General features: G+C 47.2%; 1 protein-coding gene across 3 annotated transcripts in view; it reads left to right on the top strand.

The window, feature by feature from the left end:
* Positions 1 to 24,165, top strand: part of UBE2E1 (ubiquitin conjugating enzyme E2 E1) — a 311,010-nt gene extending 286,845 nt beyond the window's left edge. For all 3 annotated transcript variants that reach the window (XM_069212045.1, XM_069212047.1, XM_069212048.1), the window contains 2 exons: positions 16,725 to 16,872; positions 23,275 to 24,165. In XM_069212045.1, coding sequence (XP_069068146.1) covers positions 16,725 to 16,872; positions 23,275 to 23,372 — 246 coding nt within the window. In that variant the 3' untranslated portion in view covers positions 23,373 to 24,165. The remainder of the gene's footprint in view (positions 1 to 16,724; positions 16,873 to 23,274) is intronic.
* Positions 24,166 to 24,396: the final 231 nt, after the last annotated feature.

The following is a 24,396-nucleotide window of genomic DNA, read 5'->3' as shown; positions in this document are numbered from 1 at the left end:
TTTGATTTATTGTACGTCCCTAGTAAAGTGCACTAGAGGTGCCCAGGGCCTGTAAATCAAATGCTACTAGTGGGCCTGTATCACTGATTGTGCCACACACGAGTAGCCCTGTAAAACTGTCTCAGACATGCCACTGCAGTGTTTGTGTGTGCAGTTTTAAACTGCCATGTTGACCTGGCAAGTGCACCCACTTGCCAGGCCAAACTTTCTCTTTTACTACATATAAGTCACCCCTAAGGTAGGCCCAATGAAGCCCCATGGGCAAGGAGCAGTGCATTTAAAAGGTAGGAGATGTACTGGTGTTTTTTTACGTGTCCTGATAGTGAAATACTGCTATATTTGGTGTTCACTATTGCAAGGACTATCTCTCCCAGAGGGTAACATGGGGATTGTTTTGAAATATCTTTTAAGTGTAATTTCCCATTGGGAGCAGATAGAAGTATGGAGTTTGTAGTCTCTGAACTCACAATTTAATAATGCGTCTTTTAGTGAAGTTGGTTTTTAAATTGTAAGTTTGAAAATGCCACTTTTGGAAAGTGGGCATTTTCTTGCTTTGCCTTTTTGTGCCTCTGCCTGTCTGTGGAATACATGTCTGGGTCAGGCTGACAGTTGGGCTGTTTGTGACTTCACTCTAGACAGTCACACAAAGGGAGCTGAGGTGTGCCCACCTTATCCAGGTCTTCTTGAGCTAGAGTGATGGGAGGAGCTGACACTTGTACCTGGATAGGGCCTGTCCTTACACAAAGCTGTCTCCAACCCACTGGAGTGTGTCTGGAGCCAGGGCAGTGAAGGGCAGGGACTTCTGTACTACAAAAACTTCTCTTTGAAGTCTGCCTACTTCAAAGACAGAAATAGGTATAAATACTGGACCTCTGACCCCACATAGTTAGAATCCTTCTGGACTGAGGACATCCTGCCAGGAAGAAGTGCTGGATGCTGTACGCAGGACTGCCACTCTGTCTGTCGCTTTGCTGTGCTGGCCTTCTGCTTCTGTCCTAGGAGTGGAAGGACTGGACTTTGCTTTCTATATCCTGCTTAACAAGGTTCTCTAAGGCCTTGAACTCAGCTTGTCTCCTGTTAAGAAGTCTCGGGGACATCAAAGACGTCATCTACCAGTGCCTGGGCTCTTCTGCTGGGAGTCCCGACTGGCCAGATGGTACCGACTCCAGCCCCTGGGCCCTTGGAAGTGTAAGCTGGTGACCTCAAGAAGAACATCCACGTATCGGCGCGCCACAGCAGAAAAATTGACGCAGTGCCTGCCCCATGGCTGAAAATTCGACCCTGCATCGGTCTTGCAGCAGAATCAACACAGCGCCTGTTTCAGCTTGATTCATCAACACAGTACGTCTGGGTTTTCCACTCATTGTCCCTGGGTGTCATTTGCTCATCAACCCCGCACCGCAGTAAGGAATTGACGCATCGCCTCATCTGTGAGGAAAGAATCAACACATCGCACTGCGCAGTAAAGAATTGGCGCATCTCCTCCTTTGCAGCCCACATCATTTTTGTTTTTTTACACATCCCAGGTACTATGTGTTAAAAGGATATAACCATTGACTCATATGGATTAGGACTTTTAAACCTTTAAAAAATTGATATCCTTACGTGTGTATGTTGGAGTTTTGTCGATTTTGGTCTTGTTTTCTTCAGATAAATATTGGCTAATTTTCTAAACTGGTGTGGAGTACGTTTGTGGTGTTTTCACTGTCTGTGTGTGTGTGAATATTTTGCACATTACCTTTGGGATGAGCCTGACTGCTTGTGCCAAGCTACCAAGGGGGTGAGCAGGGGTTATCTTAGCTGTGTGGCTCCCTTGCCCTGACTAGAGTGAGGGTCCCTACTTGGACACGGTACAAACTACTGGCAATTAGAGACCCCATTTCTAACACTTATTATGCATAGGGCAAACAAAAAAAGTGTGGCTTTGTAGTTTTTACACCCAAGAGCAGCTCAAGGAATTATGGTGCTCAAGACAATACATCATATTGTCAATTGACCACCCCCTATCAACCCAGATAAAAAGTCATGCATTTTCTTGTAAGTTAGCACCACCTAGTGGCGGATTACTTTTACTGCAGGTTTATCTTGCCTCATTGAAGCCTTGGTCATTATTTCACTGATCACATATACAAACTTGTATTGCATTTCAATAATTATATAGCACTTTTTACCCCTTTGTGGGGCTATGATGTGCTTGCATACAGAGGTGACCTGCTACACCATGTAGGATGTGTGGTTGGAATTGTGTAGTCTTTGTTTTGATCCTTTGTGGGAAGCGTTTCCATGCCCTGCGTGATGACCACCGAGGTGCAGTTATGGGACTCTGCTCTAAGCAGTGTGATGGAAGAAGAAGTGCGAGATAGGCGTACAGTTTACCGTTTTCCTTAAGCTGGCAGGTTTGAGCAGCTCCTTTATGATATTTCCTAAGTTCTTAGTCTACCTAACTGGTTACTGAATGGGTTGTCCATTCTGAGATCTATTGTTTAAAGTTTATGGTCCTGAGCAGGCATAAGTTAAAGGGAGGAATAGTGGTGAGATGTGCTAGGATGGCTTTATTAATATTAGAACATTGGAATGTTGGGAGCTCCATTGAAAACAATGGAGTGCTCCGGGCTTCTAATGGCTGGTAAAGGCCCTGAGCTCTAACATTCCAATGTTGTCCTTCACAGTTGTTGCTGTGAACAAAGGACTCACTGAGCGGGGGTGGATTTCAATCCCCTCAGGTTACGTGAGGCCTGTGTTTTATTTATTAGAACATTCTGTCCTCTAGGGGAAGAATGTTCTTATAGCCTGCCATACCTGGGCTATCCTGCCATTAAAGACTCACTCCCTTGTTAAAGGCCCTTCCCTTCGGCTTGGACCTTTAACGCTGTAGCAGGCCTTTAATAGCCGGTATAGCCCTCTACAGTGGGCTATAAGGCTATATTATTCCACATCTGATTGAGGTACTATTTCGTTCTTTTTAACTTCTAGTGCCCTGCAAACAGAAGGCGTGTCACTGGCAAAAACGTGCTCAGCAGGACAATCATAATTGCAAAGCTGTGTTTTATATAGTTAATGTTTTGCTTTATTTTGCCAAGTCTCCTTTTCTCAGTTTGCACTAATATTTTGTTTTTGCTTGTGGGCGCTGTTCTTAAACGATAACTTATCTTGTTCTAAATATTGTAAAGCATTATTGTTTCTTTCTTATGTGTAATTTTTTTAATTATGCTTTAACACATAATGGCGCAGTAAACCCCAATCCACTCCAATCCAATCCTTCCCACTCCAGTGCAAACCACTCTTTCCAATTCAACCCACTTCAATGTGCTCCACTTCAATCCAGAAAAATCAGCCCCACTCCTGTACAGTGATCGACAATAATCTGCCCAGCTCCCATCCACAATAATCTGCCCAGCTCCCATCCACAATAATCTGCCCAGCTCCCATTCACAATAATCTGTCCCCTCTAATCCAAAAAAATCTTCCCCACTCCCATCCACAACAATCTGCCCCACTCCCATCTAAAATAATCTGCCCCACTCTAATTCAAAACAGTTTGCCCCACTCTAATTCAAAACAGTTTGCCCCACTCTAATTCAAAACAGTTTGCCCCACTCTAATTCAAAACAGTTTGCCCCACTCTAATTCAAAACAGTTTGCCCCACTCTAATTCAAAACAGTTTGCCCCACTCTAATTCAAAACAGTTTGCCCCACTCTAATTCAAAACAGTCTGCCCCACTCTAATTCAAAACAGTCTGCCCCACTCTAATTCAAAACAGTCTGCCCCACTCTAATCCAGAAAAATGTGCCCCACTCCCATCCACAGCAGCTAAGCCTAGTTCAGGGAATGAATTTGAACATTAATGGTAAAGATGCGCTCTCCCGAAGCCACGTAGTTTACGTCATGCGAGTGTCTGCTCTTAGTGTGAACTTCAGCTTGTGGTTTGGGTGTCATTGCTGGCTCACAAGCCCGTTATGAAGACAACAGCAAAAGGATAAGTGGGTGAAATGCAGAGACTAATAGGAAGTCACTGACTCGCACCCCACATTTTAACCACGTGTCTAGTGGCACCAAAGTGATGTCATACCACGAAAGTGCTGGGATAATCTTTCACAGACCGTGAGAAGTAAAGGTGAACAATCACTGCCTGCTAGGGTCGTAATAAAGAGATACGTCACTCTGAGCTGGTGAACTCGATAGCGCCTAGAAGGTACATCACAGCACGACGATAGAAAATGCTACAGTGAAAAAATAGGGGAACTAAGCTAAGCGTTTGTGAAACAAATATTTGAAGGGAGTTTGTTTTCTGAAAATGATCAGGTTAGTACCTAGATGTATATTTTCTCTATTCAAAACCTATGGTGGTTCCCCAAATATATGAATTCTTCATTTGAAGTAAAGATGTGGAAGATTAAGAGATAAAGGAATCGCTCAGCTATAGTCGTCCTTGAGGGGAGGTGACTGCACAAATAGCCGCACCAGAGAGATGGGGACAGTCCGAGGCCTGCAGGTCACAGGAGGACACCTCCGAAGGAATAGAGAAGTGCACGAGCCGCAGCAGAGCACGTCATCAGCGCCTCGAACAACCACAAGCGCTAGAGTCTGTTGGGGCATCTACCAGGAGGGCGGAGGGTTCGAACTACAGCCCCCCCAGAGGAGAGACTCATTCTTTCCGTGGCCTGGACTAAATAATCACAGTTTGAGAACTTTTATATTTAGTGTCCCTACGAGTCTCGACCGACACTCTTTTCAAATCTACACTCCATGAAAGGAGTAGGGACATTACTAAACATGACTGAACCAGAGAAACGGGTCCGAGACAGAGGTGGTTGTGACTTAGAGATCACCCATGATCTCACAGGCACTGCCGTGTGATGTCTGGAGGCTTCACTGCAGCACCGGAAGCAGAACCCTGGGAATGGGACACTTGTATCTCACAGGCACTGCAGTGTGATGGGTGGAGGCCTTCACTGCAGCACCGGAAGCAGAACCCTGGGAATGGGACACTTGTATCTCACAGGCACTGCAGTGTGATGTCTGGGCGCCTTCACTGCAGCACCGGAAGCAGAACCCTGGGAATGGAACACTTATATCTCACAGGCACTTCAGTGTGATGGGTGGAGGCCTTCACTGCAGCACCGGAAGCAGAACCCTGGGAATGGAACACTTATATCTCACAGGCACTGCAGTGTGATGTCTGGAGGCCTTCACTGCAGCACCGGAAGCAGAACCCTGGGAATGGGACACTTGTATCTCACAGGCACTGCAGTGTGATGTCTGGGCGCCTTCACTGCAGCACCGGAAGCAGAACCCTGGGAATGGAACACTTATATCTCACAGGCACTTCAGTGTGATGGGTGGAGGCGTGCACTGCAGCACCGGAAGCAGAACCCTGGGAATGGAACACTTATATCACAGGCACTGCAGTGTGATGTCTGGAGGCCTTCACTGCAGCACCGGAAGCAGAACCCTGGGAATGGAACACTTGTATCACAGGCACTGCAGTGTGATGTCTGGGCGCCTTCACTGCAGCACCGGAAGCAGAACCCTGGGAATGGAACACTTGTATCACAGGCACTGCAGTGTGATGTCTGGAGGCCTTCACTGCAGCACCGGAAGCAGAACCCTGGGAATGGAACACTTATATCTCACAGGCACTGCAGTGTGATGTCTGGAGGCCTTCACTGCAGCACCGGAAGCAGAACCCTGGGAATGGGACACTTGTATCTCACAGGCACTGCAGTGTGATGTCTGGGCGCCTTCACTGCAGCACCGGAAGCAGAACCCTGGGAATGGAACACTTATATCTCACAGGCACTGCAGTGTGATGGGTGGAGGCGTGCACTGCAGCACCGGAAGCAGAACCCTGGGAATTAAACACTTATATCTCACAGGCACTGCAGTGTGATGTCTGGAGGCCTTCACTGCAGCACCGGAAGCAGAACCCTGGGAATGGAACACATATCTCACAGGCACTGCAGTGTGATGTCTGGAGGCCTTCACTGCAGCACCGGAAGCAGAACCCTGGGAATGGAACACTTATATCTCACAGGCACTGCCGTGTGATGTCTGGAGGCCTTCACTGCAGCACCGGAAGCAGAACCCTGGGAATGGGACACTTGTATCTCACAGGCACTGCAGTGTGATGTCTGGGCGCCTTCACTGCAGCACCGAAAGCAGAACCCTGGGAATGGAACACTTATATCTCACAGGCACTTCAGTGTGATGTCTGGAGGCGTGCACTGCAGCACCGGAAGCAGAACCCTGGGAATGGAACACTTATATCTCACAGGCACTGCAGTGTGATGTCTGGAGGCCCTCACTGCAGCACCGGAAGCAGAACCCTGGGAATGGAACACTTGTATCTCACAGGCACTTCAGTGTGATGGGTGGAGGCGTGCACTGCAGCACCGGAAGCAGAACCCTGGGAATGGAACACTTGTATCTCACAGGCACTGCAGTGTGATGTCTGGAGGCCTGCAGCACCGGAAGCAGAACCCTGGGAATGGAACACTTATATCTCACAGGCACTGCAGTGTGATGTCTGGAGGCCTTCACTGCAGCACCGGAAGCAGAACCCTGGGAATGGGACACTTGTATCTCACAGGCACTGCAGTGTGATGTCTGGGCGCCTTCACTGCAGCACCGGAAGCAGAACCCTGGGAATGGAACACTTATATCTCACAGGCACTGCAGTGTGATGTCTGGAGGCCTTCACTGCAGCACCGGAAGCAGAACCCTGGGAATGGAACACTTATATCTCACAGGCACTTCAGTGTGATGGGTGGAGGCGTGCACTGCAGCACCGGAAGCAGAACCCTGGGAATGGAACACTTATATCACAGGCACTGCAGTGTGATGTCTGGAGGCCTTCACTGCAGCACCGGAAGCAGAACCCTGGGAATGGAACACTTGTATCACAGGCACTGCAGTGTGATGTCTGGGCGCCTTCACTGCAGCACCGGAAGCAGAACCCTGGGAATGGAACACTTGTATCACAGGCACTGCAGTGTGATGTCTGGAGGCCTTCACTGCAGCACCGGAAGCAGAACCCTGGGAATGGAACACTTATATCTCACAGGCACTGCAGTGTGATGTCTGGAGGCCTTCACTGCAGCACCGGAAGCAGAACACTGGGAATGGAACACTTATATCTCACAGGCACTGCAGTGTGATGGGTGGAGGCGTGCACTGCAGCACCGGAAGCAGAACCCTGGGAATGGGACACTTGTATCTCACAGGCACTGCAGTGTGATGTCTGGGCGCCTTCACTGCAGCACCGGAAGCAGAACCCTGGGAATGGAACACTTATATCTCACAGGCACTGCAGTGTGATGTCTGGAGGCCTTCACTGCAGCACCGGAAGCAGAACCCTGGGAATGGAACACTTATATCTCACAGGCACTTCAGTGTGATGGGTGGAGGCGTGCACTGCAGCACCGGAAGCAGAACCCTGGGAATGGAACACTTATATCACAGGCACTGCAGTGTGATGTCTGGAGGCCTTCACTGCAGCACCGGAAGCAGAACCCTGGGAATGGAACACTTGTATCACAGGCACTGCAGTGTGATGTCTGGGCGCCTTCACTGCAGCACCGGAAGCAGAACCCTGGGAATGGAACACTTGTATCACAGGCACTGCAGTGTGATGTCTGGAGGCCTTCACTGCAGCACCGGAAGCAGAACCCTGGGAATGGAACACTTATATCTCACAGGCACTGCAGTGTGATGTCTGGAGGCCTTCACTGCAGCACCGGAAGCAGAACACTGGGAATGGAACACTTATATCTCACAGGCACTGCAGTGTGATGTCTGGGCGCCTTCACTGCAGCACCGGAAGCAGAACCCTGGGAATGGAACACTTATATCTCACAGGCACTGCAGTGTGATGTCTGGGCGCCTTCACTGCAGCACCGGAAGCAGAACCCTGGGAATGGAACACTTATATCTCACAGGCACTGCAGTGTGATGTCTGGAGGCCTTCACTGCAGCACCGGAAGCAGAACACTGGGAATGGAACACTTATATCTCACAGGCACTGCAGTGTGATGTCTGGGCGCCTTCACTGCAGCACCGGAAGCAGAACCCTGGGAATGGAACACTTATATCTCACAGGCACTGCAGTGTGATGTCTGGGCGCCTTCACTGCAGCACCGGAAGCAGAACCCTGGGAATGGAACACTTATATCTCACAGGCACTGCAGTGTGATGTCTGGGCGCCTTCACTGCAGCACCGGAAGCAGAACCCTGGGAATGGAACACTTGTATCACAGGCACTGCAGTGTGATGTCTGGAGGCCTTCACTGCAGCACCGGAAGCAGAACCCTGGGAATGGAACACTTATATCTCACAGGCACTGCAGTGTGATGTCTGGAGGCCTTCACTGCAGCACCGGAAGCAGAACACTGGGAATGGAACACTTATATCTCACAGGCACTGCAGTGTGATGTCTGGGCGCCTTCACTGCAGCACCGGAAGCAGAACCCTGGGAATGGAACACTTATATCTCACAGGCACTGCAGTGTGATGTCTGGGCGCCTTCACTGCAGCACCGGAAGCAGAACCCTGGGAATGGAACACTTATATCTCACAGGCACTGCAGTGTGATGTCTGGAGGCCTTCACTGCAGCACCGGAAGCAGAACACTGGGAATGGAACACTTATATCTCACAGGCACTGCAGTGTGATGTCTGGGCGCCTTCACTGCAGCACCGGAAGCAGAACCCTGGGAATGGAACACTTATATCTCACAGGCACTGCAGTGTGATGTCTGGGCGCCTTCACTGCAGCACCGGAAGCAGAACCCTGGGAATGGAACACTTATATCTCACAGGCACTGCAGTGTGATGGGTGGAGGCGTGCACTGCAGCACCGGAAGCAGAACCCTGGGAATGAAACACTTATATCTCACAGGCACTGCAGTGTGATGTCTGGAGGCCTTCACTGCAGCACCGGAAGCAGAACCCTGGGAATGGAATGTTGTCAAGAAATAAGATCGTGGTCGCGCCTTGCCCGGGTCCCCCTGTAAACATGGAGCACGTGGTATCAACCACAGAAGTGATGTGTGATGACGTGGTGAAATGGCCTCTGACTTGAAATCCCCATTTACCTTAATTCTTAATTTCCTCACTCACATTTACTCACTCAGTCACTCACTCTCAACCTTGCCAATCCATTGTTTTCTATTCTTCACCTAATGATTCTTTTTCAATCAAATCCCTTGCTCTCCTGTTCCCTCCCTTCCTTTCTCCCCCCCCCCACCCTTCTGTTCCCTTTCTCCACCCCCCCCCTCCCCTCGTTTAACTTCCTTCTCCAACCCTAGCCCTTACCTGCAGCCCACCCCGGTCCCCTCACTTCTCCTGCACCCGCACATTCATCTACATCCCGCCCACCTCTACCATTTCTTTTCCTCTCCCTCAGCGCCCGCTCCTCCCCCACATCTTTATTCTGTCCCCGCTCCTCCCCCACATCCTTTTTCTGCCCCTAGCCTCCAGTTCCTTTCATCTGACAGTTCTTCTCCTTTGCATTCCCACCCCCTTCTCTCGCCAAACCATTCCCCAACCCTTGTCCATCCCCCGTTTTCAAACCCCATTCCTTCCACCACTTCCTTTTTCCTCTGCCCCCCCCACCCCCCTACCACATGGACAGCTTTTCTTTCCCTTCCCTATTGTTTCACTCCCCTCACCCACTTCCTGTCTCGCCCTAGCACACCAAAAGCAAAACACAAACGCTGTGGGATAGGGTAACTGGATGGACGGAATGCAGAACCAATCAAACATTCACCCCCAGTCACAGATCTGGGTTTAATCCATCCATTATTTTGCTCACCATGCCACCCCAGTTTGAACCCAGCCATATGCAAATCAGTCTTGACCCTGTTCCTCATGGGAACAGTCCAGCCCGAACTGCCAGGCCAGGTTCTTCCTGGACCGGAAACAAGCATCCTGGGACCGGTTTCGGGGTTTCACCCCTCATCAGCCAGGCTAGCTTGAATCTAGTGGCACAGTGAGCCCGGGACCCACGTCTGGGCATACCCGGCGCACTTAGGGCGGCAAAAGCAAAGCAAAACACAAACGCTGTGGGATAGCGTAACTCTACTTCTTCTGCCCGTCTTTTCTTGTACCTACCTTATATCCCCCCCTACACCTTCCCTCCCATTTTAGTGCCAGCACCGTCCTAGTCACTCCTCCTGTCCATATACAGCTGCTTCTTTTCTCCTCCCCTTTGATGCAATACATTCCCTCCCCTTCACCCCTTCCAGTTGCATCCCTTCCATTAATTTTACTTGTCTCTTTAACTTCTTATTCCTCCATCCTGTTCCCTTTCCTCCCCCACACCTTACACTCATCAGCTGCCAGAGTGAACATGGCCTCCTTGCGTAGCTCAGAACAAGCATTTGCAATGCAATGGGTCTCCCGTTTGCTTGAGTTAGAGATATTAGCATTTTAAATTCCTAACTGGACTTTCATTGCCACATAAATTGAAAATGAAAAGTAAAACAGATGACATGAGCGAGCCGATTCAAAGCACCACGGCCGCCATGAGCGCGAAGGGGTGAGACAAAAGGAAAAAGAAGTTTGCTCGCAGTCAAACGTATCAGCAAACGTGCAATTATCCATGTAACAGGGGCAGTAACAAACTGCCCAAAGAAGGGACAAATGTAAAGCATTTATCAATAATAAAGGATTTTTGAAAGGCAAGGCCATGAATTAGTGATAGTGATGGGTGTGGCTAAAAGCCCACAGATGGATTACAACACGTCAGAGCGCTTGCGCACTCGACCTAAAAAGAGCTGGTGTGCATTTGTACCACTATAATGAGCACCAGTCCCCGGGTGGCAGGTATAGGCCACAGCCTGGTATGTTCAGATGTTGTGCAGGACACAATACAATGACAGATGGAGACTGCTACTGGTGTGCTGCCGAGGGCATCCCTTTCGAGGTCAACTTAACAGTGCCATGAAGTTCTTTCTTCAGGGTGGAACATCAGTGCATATCTCACATGTATGTTGTTAAATCTATACTTCACTGACGAAATGGGCTTAGGAAAGGGAGATACCGTGTAATGAATGTGGAACTCAACTTGACATGATTTCCCAGAATGCACCAGCAGGTCTCAGCGTGGGTCTAGTTGTAACGGTCAGCTGGGTCCAAGAAGATGCAGGTTTCATTTGGTTTTCATGTTCCTGGTACTTAACAGGAGGCTGGCCAATTATCCCTTCAAGCCCACTCTCTCTGGTCCTTGGCACCAGAGGGTGGGTTCAGTCCTTGAGGTCTGTTTCCATGAATTCAACAGGAGCAATCCTCTTCCTGAAGCTCTGTCTTAGCTTCAGCAGGTACGGTCGTTCTTGATGCATCCTTGGTCTCTGAGGACCACAGGTTCAGCTGTCGCTCTTGATGCATCCTTGGTCTCTGAGGACCACAGGTTCAGCAGGTGCGGTCCTTCTTGATGCATCCTTGGTCTCTGAGGACCACAGGTTCAGCAGGTGCGGTCCTTCTTGATGCATCCTTGGTCTCTGAGGACCACAGGTTCAGCAGGTGCAGTCCTTCTTGATGCATCCTTGGTCTCTGAGGACCACAGGTTCAGCAGGTGCAGTCCTTCTTGATGCATCCTTGGTCTCTGAGGACCACAGGTTCAGCAGGTGCAGTCGCTCTTGATGCATCCTTGGTCTCTGAGGACCACAGGTTCAGCAGGTGCAGTCCTTCTTGATGCATCCTTGGTCTCTGAGGACCACAGGTTCAGCAGGTGCAGTCGCTCTTGATGCATCCTTGGTCTCGGAGGACCACAGGTTCAGCAGGTGCAGTCCTTCTTGATGCATCCTTGGTCTCTGAGGACCACAGGTTCAGCAGCTGCACTCCTTCTTGATGCATCCTTGGTCTCTGAGGACCACAGGTTCAGCAGGTGCAGTCCTTCTTGATGCATCCTTGGTCTCTGAGGACCACAGGTTCAGCAGCTGCACTCCTTCTTGATGCATCCTTGGTCTCTGAGGACCACAGGTTCAGCAGGTGCAGTCCTTCTTGATGCATCCTTGGTCTCTGAGGACCACAGGTTCAGCAGGTGCAGTCCTTCTTGATGCATCCTTGGTCTCTGAGGACCACAGGTTCAGCAGGTGCAGTCCTTCTGTTCTTCAAGAGTCCAGCAGTGTTCAGAAGAGTGTATCCAGGGGTGCCACTTTTAAGACAGTTGTGAGCTTGTGGGTGGGGAGAATTCCATAACCAATAAGGATAAAGATCCCACGCGCAGCCCTACCCACTCATGCATCACTTCCTGGGGGAATTGGCACTAAAGTATCCACAGTGCATCGCTCCATTCAAATCCAAGATGGCAGAATCTTTCTTCCCTGGGTCGGAGCTATAGGCGCATCCCTGGGGTGTGTCCAGTCTAATGAGAAACTCCCCCTGGAAAACAAGTTCTGCCGTAGGGTTTCCTTCTCTGGGAGAGATGGCAGCCTGTCTACCTGAATAAAGTGTGACTCACGTGTGCCTGTAACAGGCGGGTGCCACCTTACCGCTGGGCTATCTGTCCTACATGGCAAGCTTACCTAGGGCAGACCTATCCTCTTTTGGGCGTTTCAGCGATTTGCAAAATCTCTGCGATTTTGCTAGTGTCTCGATGCCCGCTAGATTAAAGGGGCCAACACAAAAAAAAAAAAAATTACAAAATTTTTTCGCCCAGTGGTGTTTGTTTTCTTAACCTGCCGGTGCTGCTACATGGCAGCATTTCTATGGAAGAAGTTGAGAAAAAAACACCACTCCAGAAAATTATTGTTTTTTTTTTTTTTTTTTACTGTTGGAGAGCTTCCCTGAGCTGCTCAGCAGACCAGGGATTGTCACTGTGCTGGCAGGAAAGGCCAACGCCGCTCCCACTCCGACATCTGCAAGCTGTGGAAACTGCTCGGGGGCAAGAGGAGAGAACGGATCTCCTGGCATTTGTGTGGGTGTGTTTTTTTTTTTTTGTTTTTTAAATTTCTGCAGTGCCTCACACTTGGGATAAACAACACTTGCAAGAAATAAACATCAGTGTTCCTCCTCTAGATTAAAAATACAAAACTTTGAAACCGCTGTATGAATTGCAAATAAGTACATTTCATGGAAGATGCCTGCAGTCTGCTAAGTCAAAACTCAATTTGCTGCAAGACACTGACTGACTCAGCTGAACTTTTTAGCGCTCAGAAGACGTGCTTAACAAGTATCACTTTCAATGAACACCTCTCAATGCACGGATATAATGTGGAGATGAAACGCTTCCATGTGTTAAAGCAATACATACAAAAAAAAATGTAAGTATGCTGATATTTTGACTAGGTGTTTGTTGCATGATGGTCTTTGAGCGAAGCCAGACCGATGGGTGGGCTCCGTCGGCTCGCGTGTCGGCTCGCCCACCTCTGCTGGCGGCCGTAACATTTTGCACAGGTGCAACATCTAAGCTTTGGGTCCACTGCGCCTGGTGACCGTGCATTCAAAATCTTTTGAAAGAGGTTGGCACCAGTGTGCCTGTCTAGCGCTTAGCGCACTTACGCCCATATTTGTACTTTTTTTGCACCACATTTGCGTCACTTTTTAACGAAAACATACAAAATACAACTATATTCTGTAAGTTTGTGCAGCTTTTGCGTCAAACATTGACACAAATGCGGCACAAAAAAGGTATAAATATGGGCCTGAGGATGTGACTGAGATGCCCCAAATAACAAGGACCTGCTGGGTTACAGCCACTTCTCAATATATTTCCCTGAATGATAGCAGCTGACCTTTCAGGATTTTGATTGTCACTTAAGTGAGAACAGTGTCACAACCATGTCATTCACTCACTCAAAGACCTATGTTCCTTTCAGTGAGGTAAGCACGAGCTCCAGAGAGCGGTCTGCAACCCATATGTCCCCTTACCTTAAGTGCTCATGTTCTGTGAGGGATGGAAGATTGTACCAGCCCGTTTTGAAGAATCTCTTCCTCCGGGAACCGAAGATTGCACTCACTGCCTTCGGGGAAAGAAGGAAGCCTGCTTTTTCAATTGCTGGGCTGCATCTCTTCTTGGAAGAAAAGCTTGCATGTGCTGCTGCCCAGTTTGCATGTGCCTTGAGCCAAACTTACACTGTTCATCTCTAGCCGTACCCGTCTTCTGAAGGAGGGAAGCTTGCATGTGCTGCTGCCCTGTCTGAATGAACCTTGAGCCAAACTTACACTGTTCATCTCTAGCCGTACCCGTCTTCTGAAGGAGGGAAGCTTGCATGTGCTGCTGCCCAGTTTGCATGTGCCTTGAGCCAAGCTTACACTGCTCATCTCTAGCCGTACCCGTCTTCTGAAGGAGGGAAGCTTGCATGTGCTGCTGCCCGGTTTGCATGTGCCTTGAGCCAAGCTTACACTGCTCATCTCTAGCCGTACCCGTCTTCTGAAGGAGGGAAGCTTGCATGTGCTGCTGCCCGGTTTGCATGTGCCTTGAGCCAAGCTTACACTGCTCATCTCTAGCCGTACCCGTCTTCTGAAGGAGGGAAGCTTGCATGTGCTGCTGCCCGGTTTGCATGTGCCTTGAGCCAAGCTTACACTGCTCATCTCTAGCCGTACCCGTCTTCTGAAGGAGGGAAGCTTGCATGTGCTGCTGCCCGGTTTGCATGTGCCTTGAGCCAAGCTTACACTGCTCATCTCTAGCCGTACCCGTCTTCTGAAGGAGGGAAGCTTGCATGTGCTGCTGCCCGGTTTGCATGTGCCTTGAGCCAAGCTTACACTGCTCATCTCTAGCCGTACCCGTCTTCTGAAGGAGGGAAGCTTGCATGTGCTGCTGCCCGGTTTGCATGTGCCTTGAGCCAAGCTTACACTGCTCATCTCTAGCCGTACCCGTCTTCTGAAGGAGGGAAGCTTGCATGTGCTGCTGCCCGGTTTGCATGTGCCTTGAGCCAAGCTTACACTGCTCATCTCTAGCCGTACCCGTCTTCTGAAGGAGGGAAGCTTGCATGTGCTGCTGCCCGGTTTGCATGTGCCTTGAGCCAAGCTTACACTGCTCATCTCTAGCCGTACCCGTCTTCTGAAGGAGGGAAGCTTGCATGTGCTGCTGCCCGGTTTGAATGTGGGGATCCTTAACTAGGAGACTGTACATCATGGAGACTTCCCAGCGCCAGCTCTGAAACCCACTGATGAAAAATGACAGACACTGGGTAGGCTGAGAGTTCATTATCCTCTGTGAGTACAGTGAATGTATGGTAATTCCATAACAGGTTTGGCTGTTTCTTTCAGGAATGTTGTACCATTTCTATGTTTGTTGAGAGCGTACAACAGTTCTTTAACTCCTCTCACACTTTCCAGTGTTTCCTTTTTTGAGCCTGCTCTGTGTGTGTTGTGAGAGAATCGTGCTATGTTCCTCCGGCCGCCTTTCATTTACTTACTCGGTGTTACTGCTGCTTCCTGAGTTGGGCTGAACTACTTTTCAACCCAGATCACCAGGCAAACATGTAAAATATAATGCTTGTCAAAAATCTCAATATTTAGCGGCTCAATTTTCATTTTTATGCCCAAAGTTTCCTAATTCATGCCACTATATCGTGGTGGGTCTGAAGGGCTTTTAAATATTAACGAAGGAAGGTTTAGGCTTGCGGAAAGGGTTACGAGTTGGTAGCTTTAAAGCTGCCCTGCTAGCCTACAATGGCTGACATAGGGCCAAGTTTTCACTTTATCACAGCAGTGCTGCAGTCCACTAGTGGCATTTAACTTACAGGCCCTGGTCACCGAGTACAGCTTACTAGGAACATACCATTAAGCTGAATATGCCAATCAGGGATCAGTCAATTGCACATACAGTTTGAGGGGTTAGAGTGTGTGCACTGGGGCCCGGTAAGCAGGGCCCACATACAGTTTGAGGGGTTACAGCACGTGCACTTGGGCCTGGTAAGCAGGGCCCACATACAGTTTGAGGGGTTAGAGCACGTGCACTGGGGCCTGGTAAGCAGGGCCCACATACAGTTTGAGGGGTTAGATCGCGTGCACTGGGGCCTGATAAGCAGGGCCCACATACAGTTTGAGGGGTAAGAGCGCGTGCACTGGGGCCTGGTAAGCAGGGCCCACATACACTTTGAGGGGTTAGAGCGCGTGCACTGGGGCCTGGTAAGCAGGGCCCACATACACTTTGAGGGGTTAGAGCACGTGCACTGGGGCCTGGTAAGCAGGGCCCACATACACTTTGAGGGGTTAGAGCATCACTCCATAGCCTGGGGGCCGATCATACAAAAAGAGGCATTTCCTTACAATTACTCTCAGCATGTCGGCCGCACCAGAGTCCACACACTAGTGAAATTTGTCTGTGACTGATGCACATCTTTGGGAGATGTTGATCCTTTGGTGAAAGACAGGTTTAAAGTGACATGATAAAGGTGTTCTCAGCCAATGCAACGTGGTGATCTATTCATTTCATTTCAGGGCAAATATAGGAATAATTTACATCACGCATACACTCCACCAGGTGGAGGCTTGCTTTCTCTCTAGAGGCAACCCCTGGCTGCCCTCACCCACAGCCTAATTTTAGGTTACTTTGTGCCACGTTTCTTAGAACTAGTACAGTTGAAAATGTTATGTCTGCACACTTAGTTCTGTGATGAAATTAAGGGTTGTAGTTCTTGGCATATAGGTTATCATCAGAAGCGTATTATTCCTTTTTAATATCACTAAAAAATGCATGTTTTTAGTTGAGTGGAAAGAGATGCAATAAAAGCCTGTTCTTTCAGCCTCCATATTCACATTGTCCTTTTCTCTCCAGGTCACATTCCGGACGCGAATCTACCACTGTAACATCAACAGCCAGGGGGTGATCTGCCTGGACATCCTGAAGGACAACTGGAGCCCGGCCCTGACCATCTCCAAGGTCCTGCTCTCCATCTGCTCGCTGCTCACAGACTGCAACCCAGGTGAGACTCGCACCTTCGCCTGGTCAATGTGTGTCAGACATTCCCACTATTTGGTTTTGTGAATGGTTGAGGGTTTGCTTGACTATTTGACTGACGAACAAGGACATTTGAGATTAAATCCCGGCTCCCCTACCTAAACCGGCTGTGTGATCGTGAGCAAATTCTTTTTTTGCTCTGCTCTTAGTATTGTTTAAGCACCAAGGGGCATATTTATAATCCATTAGCGTCATTATTGTTTACGTTAATGTAGCCCAATGAGGCAGAAATCCTGGCGCTGTATTTACAGAGTGGCACAATGCATGCATTGTGCCACTCTATGCCTGGCACAAAGGGATACAAAGTGTCACAATGTATGCAAAGGGGGTGTTCCCCCATTAGGGGGGCCGAAAAAAAGGGCGCCATTTTTTTTACAGCACTTTTAACGCCTGCTCAGAGCAGGCTTTAAAAGGGGGCTTCCATTATTTAGAATGGGCCCCTATGTACTCTGCAGGAGAAGCGCCAACATTTTGCAGAGTACATCAATAGCGTCACATTGCATGATGCTATTGCCCCCTTCCCTGCACCATGGTGCGCCGTATTTTAAATACGGCGCACACGTGTTGGTGGTTGGGGGGGGGAGGGTGCAGTGAAAGTGGTGCTGCACTCTGTGCAGCACCACTTTTCATAAATCTGCCCCCAAGTTTGGCGGTGCTCTAAGATGGGGTTTGATGCCTGGTATTGAACCCCATCCAAACAGATGAACTGGGCGATTGGTCAGCCTTTGGGAATTCATCTTTATCACCCCCGCATTGCATTATGTCTGGAAAGTGACGATTGAGGAATGACACGAGCTGGGTGGGGGCACTGCCTGGTTACTGCTGCGACTGAGACGGTGAGCTCCGAGTGTTAACTATCACCACCGCAGCTCATATTTAAGGGATACACACTTACAAAGGGAGAAGGCAGGGGAAAGAGGCATTTGTATTGTACCCTAGCAAAGAGAACAGAGTTAAGAAGGCAAATTCCAGAAACGTTGGAGAGGGAATAAGACATAGGAAAAAAAATTACTTGACTACCCTATTATTGCTTCCCAAAAATAAATCTGTGTCTATTTCGACCATGTTTCATTACTAGAGGTGTGCAAAACTTGCAAAATTACGCAATTGTATACTTAATTACACAAAATGCATCTCTCACTTAAAAAATTACCTGAATGGTCTGTTCAGGTAAAATCTCAACTAGAAAATGTAATTTTCAGTTGATTTGCAGTCATGCATTTGTAGTTTTGTGCTAAAAAAAATATTACGCCAACAGTTCGCTAGGGTAAAATATCTCCTTAAAATGTTTGGTAACGACCCACGTTAAAGGTACTACCGCTCGCATTCAAAACACTGCAGCTCGGGTTTGTAATTTCAAGCTGAAAAACGTACCTGAAATGTCCACTCGGGTAAGAAATCTACCAGAAATTATCCCAGAGCTACACCTCACACTAAAATTTCTCCCTGAAAGTATGCAATGTGTTGTAATGGTGTAGTTTCGGTAATTAAAATAAATTTCACTATACAAAATAACCAAAATTATGCAGCATGATTAAAATTTCTCCCAGTCCGATTCATCATATGTTCTGTGTAACTCATGCTCCGTCAAAAACGCCGCCATCACCTCTTCCCACTCGAGATTACAACCCTTATTCCGTACTACAGAGTGCTTCACACTCATCCCCTCTCAAGGAAGGTGTCCCGCATGAAGGATTATCAGAAGCAGTGGGTGTAATCCTCTACACAGGTGCAATCCAAATGGCTGCAGAAGAATCTGCCATTCCCAGTGTGTCCTAACTCTTCCCTCACTGAAGCCAAGAACCACCTGTAACATCCAGGCTGTGGGGGTGCGGTAGCTCAGCGACCCATAGATTTGCATAGATGAATGAACCTATAGAGTATTTCCCGATTCTCTATGACTCTGGCATGTTTTGGAGCTATCTGGAATGAGAGTAAAGGTTTTATGAGCCATGCATGGGAACAAACAGTGGTGCAACTTTAGACAGATAGTAGATAAATGCCCCAGTAAGTGGCTGTGAAGTTAGGAACAGTAGTAACATGGCATCGGCCAGCCAAAGTGGCCGTATGGTAAACACACTGTCATTCTGGGCTGTAATGATCGGCCAAGGAATTATTTCAGGAGCTGGTGGGGGACTAACGAGTGCAGTGGACAAGTTTGCTTCAAAAACAGAAGATCATCAATTACAAACTCAGATTCACACCGTCATTGCCAATAACCATAGTTTATAAGAAGTATGTTAACACGTGGACACCTGAACACCCAGTGCTTCAGCACGAATAGTTTGCCCTGGCTGAGCAGGAAGCTGTAATCGATTGGTTCTCTGTTCTTCTTGCGCCATCTGGTGGTTAGTACAGTAGCTGCAGGCGGTGATTCTTCCCGGCAACTGAACCCCCTGACTCCCAGTCTGCCATTACTTCCGTGGGTCACCCTGATGTAGGCTTGATGTAGAGGAATGTGTAAACATGGTTTTAACCAACACTGGAACTAAACATAAAACCTAGACGGACACAGACAACACACTGCAGCAGAAAATGAGACCGCAAGCCACTGCTGTGGCACAAAGTGCTTATTGTACATAGAGAGCCTGCTCTTTCCAGCGGCGTAGCTATCAATAGTGCAGCATGTGCAGTTGCATCGGGCCCTGTGGTGGTCCCACTTCATCCCAGTTAGTGTTTTTTTTTTAACTAACAAAACAGGTGATGGCAAGTTTCATTGCTTGCACTAGGGCCCTTTATATCCTTGCTACGCCAGTCATTGTTATATAGTACTGATGGTCAAAGTGTCCTACTTTGACCAGTGTCAAAGGGGCACAGTATCCCACTGGAGTGCCACTTACTAGACATCAACACTTAATCCCTTCCATTTCTTTAATAAAGACGATTTCACAGAAACAGCCCTCAGGACCTCTGACTTCCACTTTCCTTATCTTATCTGTCGCCAACAAAATTCGATGAAGAACGACTCCAGTTCATGTGATGACGACGAACTTACCCAAAGTTGAAAACCAACTTTTCGATGAGGCTTCTGCAGGGAAGTTATTCATGTCAACCTTTGCCTAAGCAACTGGTTGATACGAAGTTGCCCTCTGCTGACATTTATTCAAATATTGCGTTTTTTCACTTGAGGCACCACTTTCAGGTTCCTCCACCTGGCTTGACATGGGTTAGAAAATGACTGTCAGATCCTGTGGACCCTTTGCCCTTCTGTAATCTAACCGTGGTGTTTGCGTGGCATTCAGGAAGCTGACAATCACCCCAGGCCTTTGTCCATTATAAACAGAAAAGTTTGAGTACAGCAGGGAGTGACCATGTATCTCCTGCAGTCTTTGTACCTAAACATTACAATTTGCTTTCATGTTTTGCACTTTCAAAAAAGTACTAGAGTAATGTAAGAGAAAAGTAATGCGCATGAACTCGGGTTTGTGACAACGAGTAAAGGTGTCCTCCTTGGTGTGTGATGTGCACAGATTGTCGTGTGTTTAGATTGAGTTAGTACCTGGGCCTGGCCATCACACAAAGCATGGTATACATTCTGGTTGAATGTACATGTTTAGAAGGTTTTATAATGAGTAACCCGATAACATTCATTGTACTCCTTCTTTAGAACCTAGTGCTGTACTGTCCAAGCTCCCGCACCAGACCTTTTATATGCTTTCACTCATATACCATTACATTCTTTAGCATGACAAATCACTTTGTTCAGTCCTGCCACATAATTATGACAGGTTTCCATATGATTCAGTTGATCGTGCTTCTTGTTTTCTTTCTGGGGGCTAACTTGTATCTTGTAGGTATTATATACTCGGTCGCAATGGCAGCGGAGAATATATACTGTCAAGTTAAAATACTGCCCACCCAGTTTTGAAACTGGAAGACTTTGGCCCATAATTATACTTTTTTTGTGTGCCGCATTTGCGTAATTTTTTGACGCAAAAGCGGCGTAAACTTAATAAATACACTTATATTTTGAAAGTTTGCGCCACTGTTGCGTCAAAAAATGACGCAAATGCGGCACAACAAAAAGTATAAATATGGGCCCAAGTCTTCCAGTTTCAAAACTGGGTGGGCAGTATTTTGGAAACGGACCTAAGTTTGCTGCAGCAGTGACTACTCCATCGCCACCATAGCCAAACCTCTCAGATGGCTTGAGAGAGTAATGTCTGTCAGAGAAACAGAAAAATAAAAAAATATATATATGTCCACTTAACTAATCAGCTAGTTAGGATAGCCACCTCGCCATGAGACAACTCCCAGTGCGAGGGAAGCATTTATTTTCAAAAAGAAAATCTAGTTTCGGGATTTTCTTTCTGACAAAAAAAGAAAATTGTTTGGTGCAGGGCTGGGTCATGTGAACACAGCTCTGCAGCAATCAGTAAAATGCACTGGCAGGAACCGCCGTTACTAGTAATGACTGCCTGCTTGATGGTCATCCATAAATGTGGCGGGTGGGTGCCTCCACCAGGGAGGATGGAGTCATGAACTCCGCCCCTCTGGTGGAACCACAGGCGACAGCCCGTATATTAATAGGCCCTTAAGTCATCTATTTGTCATTCTTGCTCCAACTTTAATGCAAGAATAGATTTAAGGTATTGGTTGAAGAGACAAGATATTAAAAACACTTGGCATTGTCTTGTAATATTTTATGTAGATGGATAAGATAAATAGATATCAAAATAAAATCTGCCAGTTAGTAGCAAGCACCAGATCATAACACCACTTCGCCAACAAATCGCTGTAAACTAGAAGTGCCCCCTCTGGAGACCCCTCACCTTCCTCCCTCGACAGTGAAGTTACCATTGGCTGCACTCACTTCAATGTTCCTCTGGTTTGAATGTGAAAGTTGTTTACACCAATTCTGTAACTATATTTGTTAGGCTATCCTGCTTTGATTCTGGTATTCTGAACAAGGTATTGGCGAACATACCTCTATCCCTCCCTTTTCTGCATTTCATTCCAGTCATGCCTTCAAAACACTGCGGTTCAAGTTTGTAGTTTTGTACAATAAAATTAGGCAAACGGTCTGCTAGGGTAAAATATCTCCCTGAAATGTTTGGTAACGACCCACGTTAAAAGGTGTTACTGCTCGCTTTCAAAACACTGCAGCTCAGGTTCGTATTGTAGTTTCATGCTCAAAAACGTACCTGAAATGTCCACTCGGATAAGAAATCTACCTGGAATGCAATTCACATTCAAAAATTGCCAGTTTGAATGGACCCATGCTTAAAAGTAAGTTACCTACCCATAGCACTTTTTTTGCAAGTTAGTATCCACTATAGATTATCGTGCCACGTGCATCCCCAACATGAGGTTAAGTTGATCAAAAGGTTTTATCTGGTCTCTAAACGGACTGAAAAAAAATCTGAAGATGACATTAGCATCATCAGAACTTGTCACAGGTATGCTCTTTTCTGCCAATAGTTTTTTTTTTTTTTTTAAACCATTTAAAGCTATCCTGCGTCCAACCACCAGATGGCAGAAGTACACTACGCATGGCATTCTGTAAAGACCAAGCAGCAAAACCAGTGTTACAGGCAAACAACTTATTTTATTGCACTCAACTGCACACATTCTATTTATTAAGGAATCATGCCGCGCAACAAGCCACCTTGCTGCGGTGTGATGGGGAAAGGGCATGGATGCACTGTACTTGACGTTGTGCGGCGCCTTTCCGTCCTTAATCTGCACAGGTGCGCAACGTTCTGCCTAGCCCCAATGCAAACACCCTTGCAAAATGGTGCATGTGTGCCTGCTTACTAAGCAAGATTGTTTTTGTGCAGGAAGGAGCACCTTCCTGCACAAAAACAATGCTGAGACATTTTCCTCTTTCTGTGTGTGCTGCATTGGGCAGCACATATAGAAAGAGGAAGTATAGAGGAGAAACAAATATATTTCTCCTCGTTATTCTGCAGCTTGGGAGACGTAGAATTCCGATGCATTCCCAGGTCTACCAGTAATGGTAAATCTGGGAATGCGCCAGATTCGACGGCTGGATGCGTGGGTGCACCCATGGTCCACCCATGGAATATGTTCCCAGGGCAGAGTAATGCAATGATTTGTGCTGCATTGTTTTAGTCTAGTTTTATAAAGCTAGGTAAAGCCACGTAAGGCAGCCTTGCATGGCTTGATGAATATAAATTAAGATTTGCATCCTTTTTGCGCCCCGTGTGTGACGCAAGGGCGACACACATCTTTAATAACTATGCCCCTACGTGTAAAGTAATGCTATAACTTTGATCCACATCATGCCACCGCCACATCTTATGATGTGACATAAAGCCACTGCCTCTTACCTAGCAAAAATTATCCCCAAAACCCCTGTCTGCTGAAAGTGATGGTTTTTTTTCATTGTTTTCTCCCGTAACAGCGGACCCGCTCGTTGGAAGCATCGCCACCCAGTACACGACCAACAGAGCCGAGCATGACCGGATGGCCCGGCAATGGACCAAGAGATACGCCACATAGACCAGGCTTCCCTCCAGATGAGGTGTTCTGTGTCTGTGATGGAAAGAGCTGCTTATAAATTGGATTGGGTGAAGGGGGAGGGATAAAATGGGGCGCGAGGAACGGAGGGAGGGGAAAAGGGTATTTCTATAACAGATTTTATTCAGTCTTTTTATTTCTCAAGATTTTGTTGTTGTAACTTAAGGTATCTTACTACGGAAAAGAGTTAGACCCCCTTATAGCTTATGTTTTAAAGCCATTTGTTCTGAAACTTTTCACGGGTACAAAACCTGTAAAGTTCGTAGGGGTAAGGTGAGCTTATTTTTTTCGCTTTTGATTACTTTACCTGGAATGTGTGAAAACAGACTTGGCATAGGTTCTTTTTTGTACAGTGACATTTGATTTTGGCAGTCGTATAAATCTTTTCAAGGAATACAAGTACTGGGTTTTGTAAAAAAAAAAAATAATAAAAAAAAGAAATGAATAAAAAAGAATAAAAAACTTTTTTTTTGTTTGTTCCTTGGAAAGGGAGTATTGCTATTTAACAGATGTATTTTAGAGGCTGCCCTCCCACGTTACCCAACAGTAGTTGTATGTAGAATAAGATAGGTAATTTTTCCTTTATTATATTTGCCAATCAACTTTATTATAAAAAAAGATTACATTTTTTTATCAGAGATGCGTGGGAATATGTAGTAAAATACCTTGAGCTGTATAACTGTAAAGTTGTGGATAGGAGTCTCTCAAATTGGTTATATGTTGTAGGTACTTAAGCCTGCATTTGTTACTGTGCTAATAAAAATATTTAAAACCACCCAATAGTTTTCAAAATTGATTATTTTGTTTCTTTGCCAGACGTTATTTGGATTTAAAACAAATATCCTTCAAGAAACGGAGAAGTTGCAGTTTTTTTTTTTTTTTAGCCCTCATTTGAAACAAAAGACAGGAGAAGCTGAAACGTGTCCTGACTTTGGTCAGATCACTGGCCCGCAGACTGACACCAAAGAGGCAGCCTCCATCTTCCTTAGGGGGGGGGGGGGGGGGG

The sequence above is a fragment of the Pleurodeles waltl genome, chromosome 10 (assembly GCF_031143425.1).
Source record: "Pleurodeles waltl isolate 20211129_DDA chromosome 10, aPleWal1.hap1.20221129, whole genome shotgun sequence".
Classification (NCBI taxonomy): domain Eukaryota; kingdom Metazoa; phylum Chordata; class Amphibia; order Caudata; family Salamandridae; genus Pleurodeles; species Pleurodeles waltl.
This window is presented reverse-complemented; position numbering and strand designations above follow the sequence as displayed.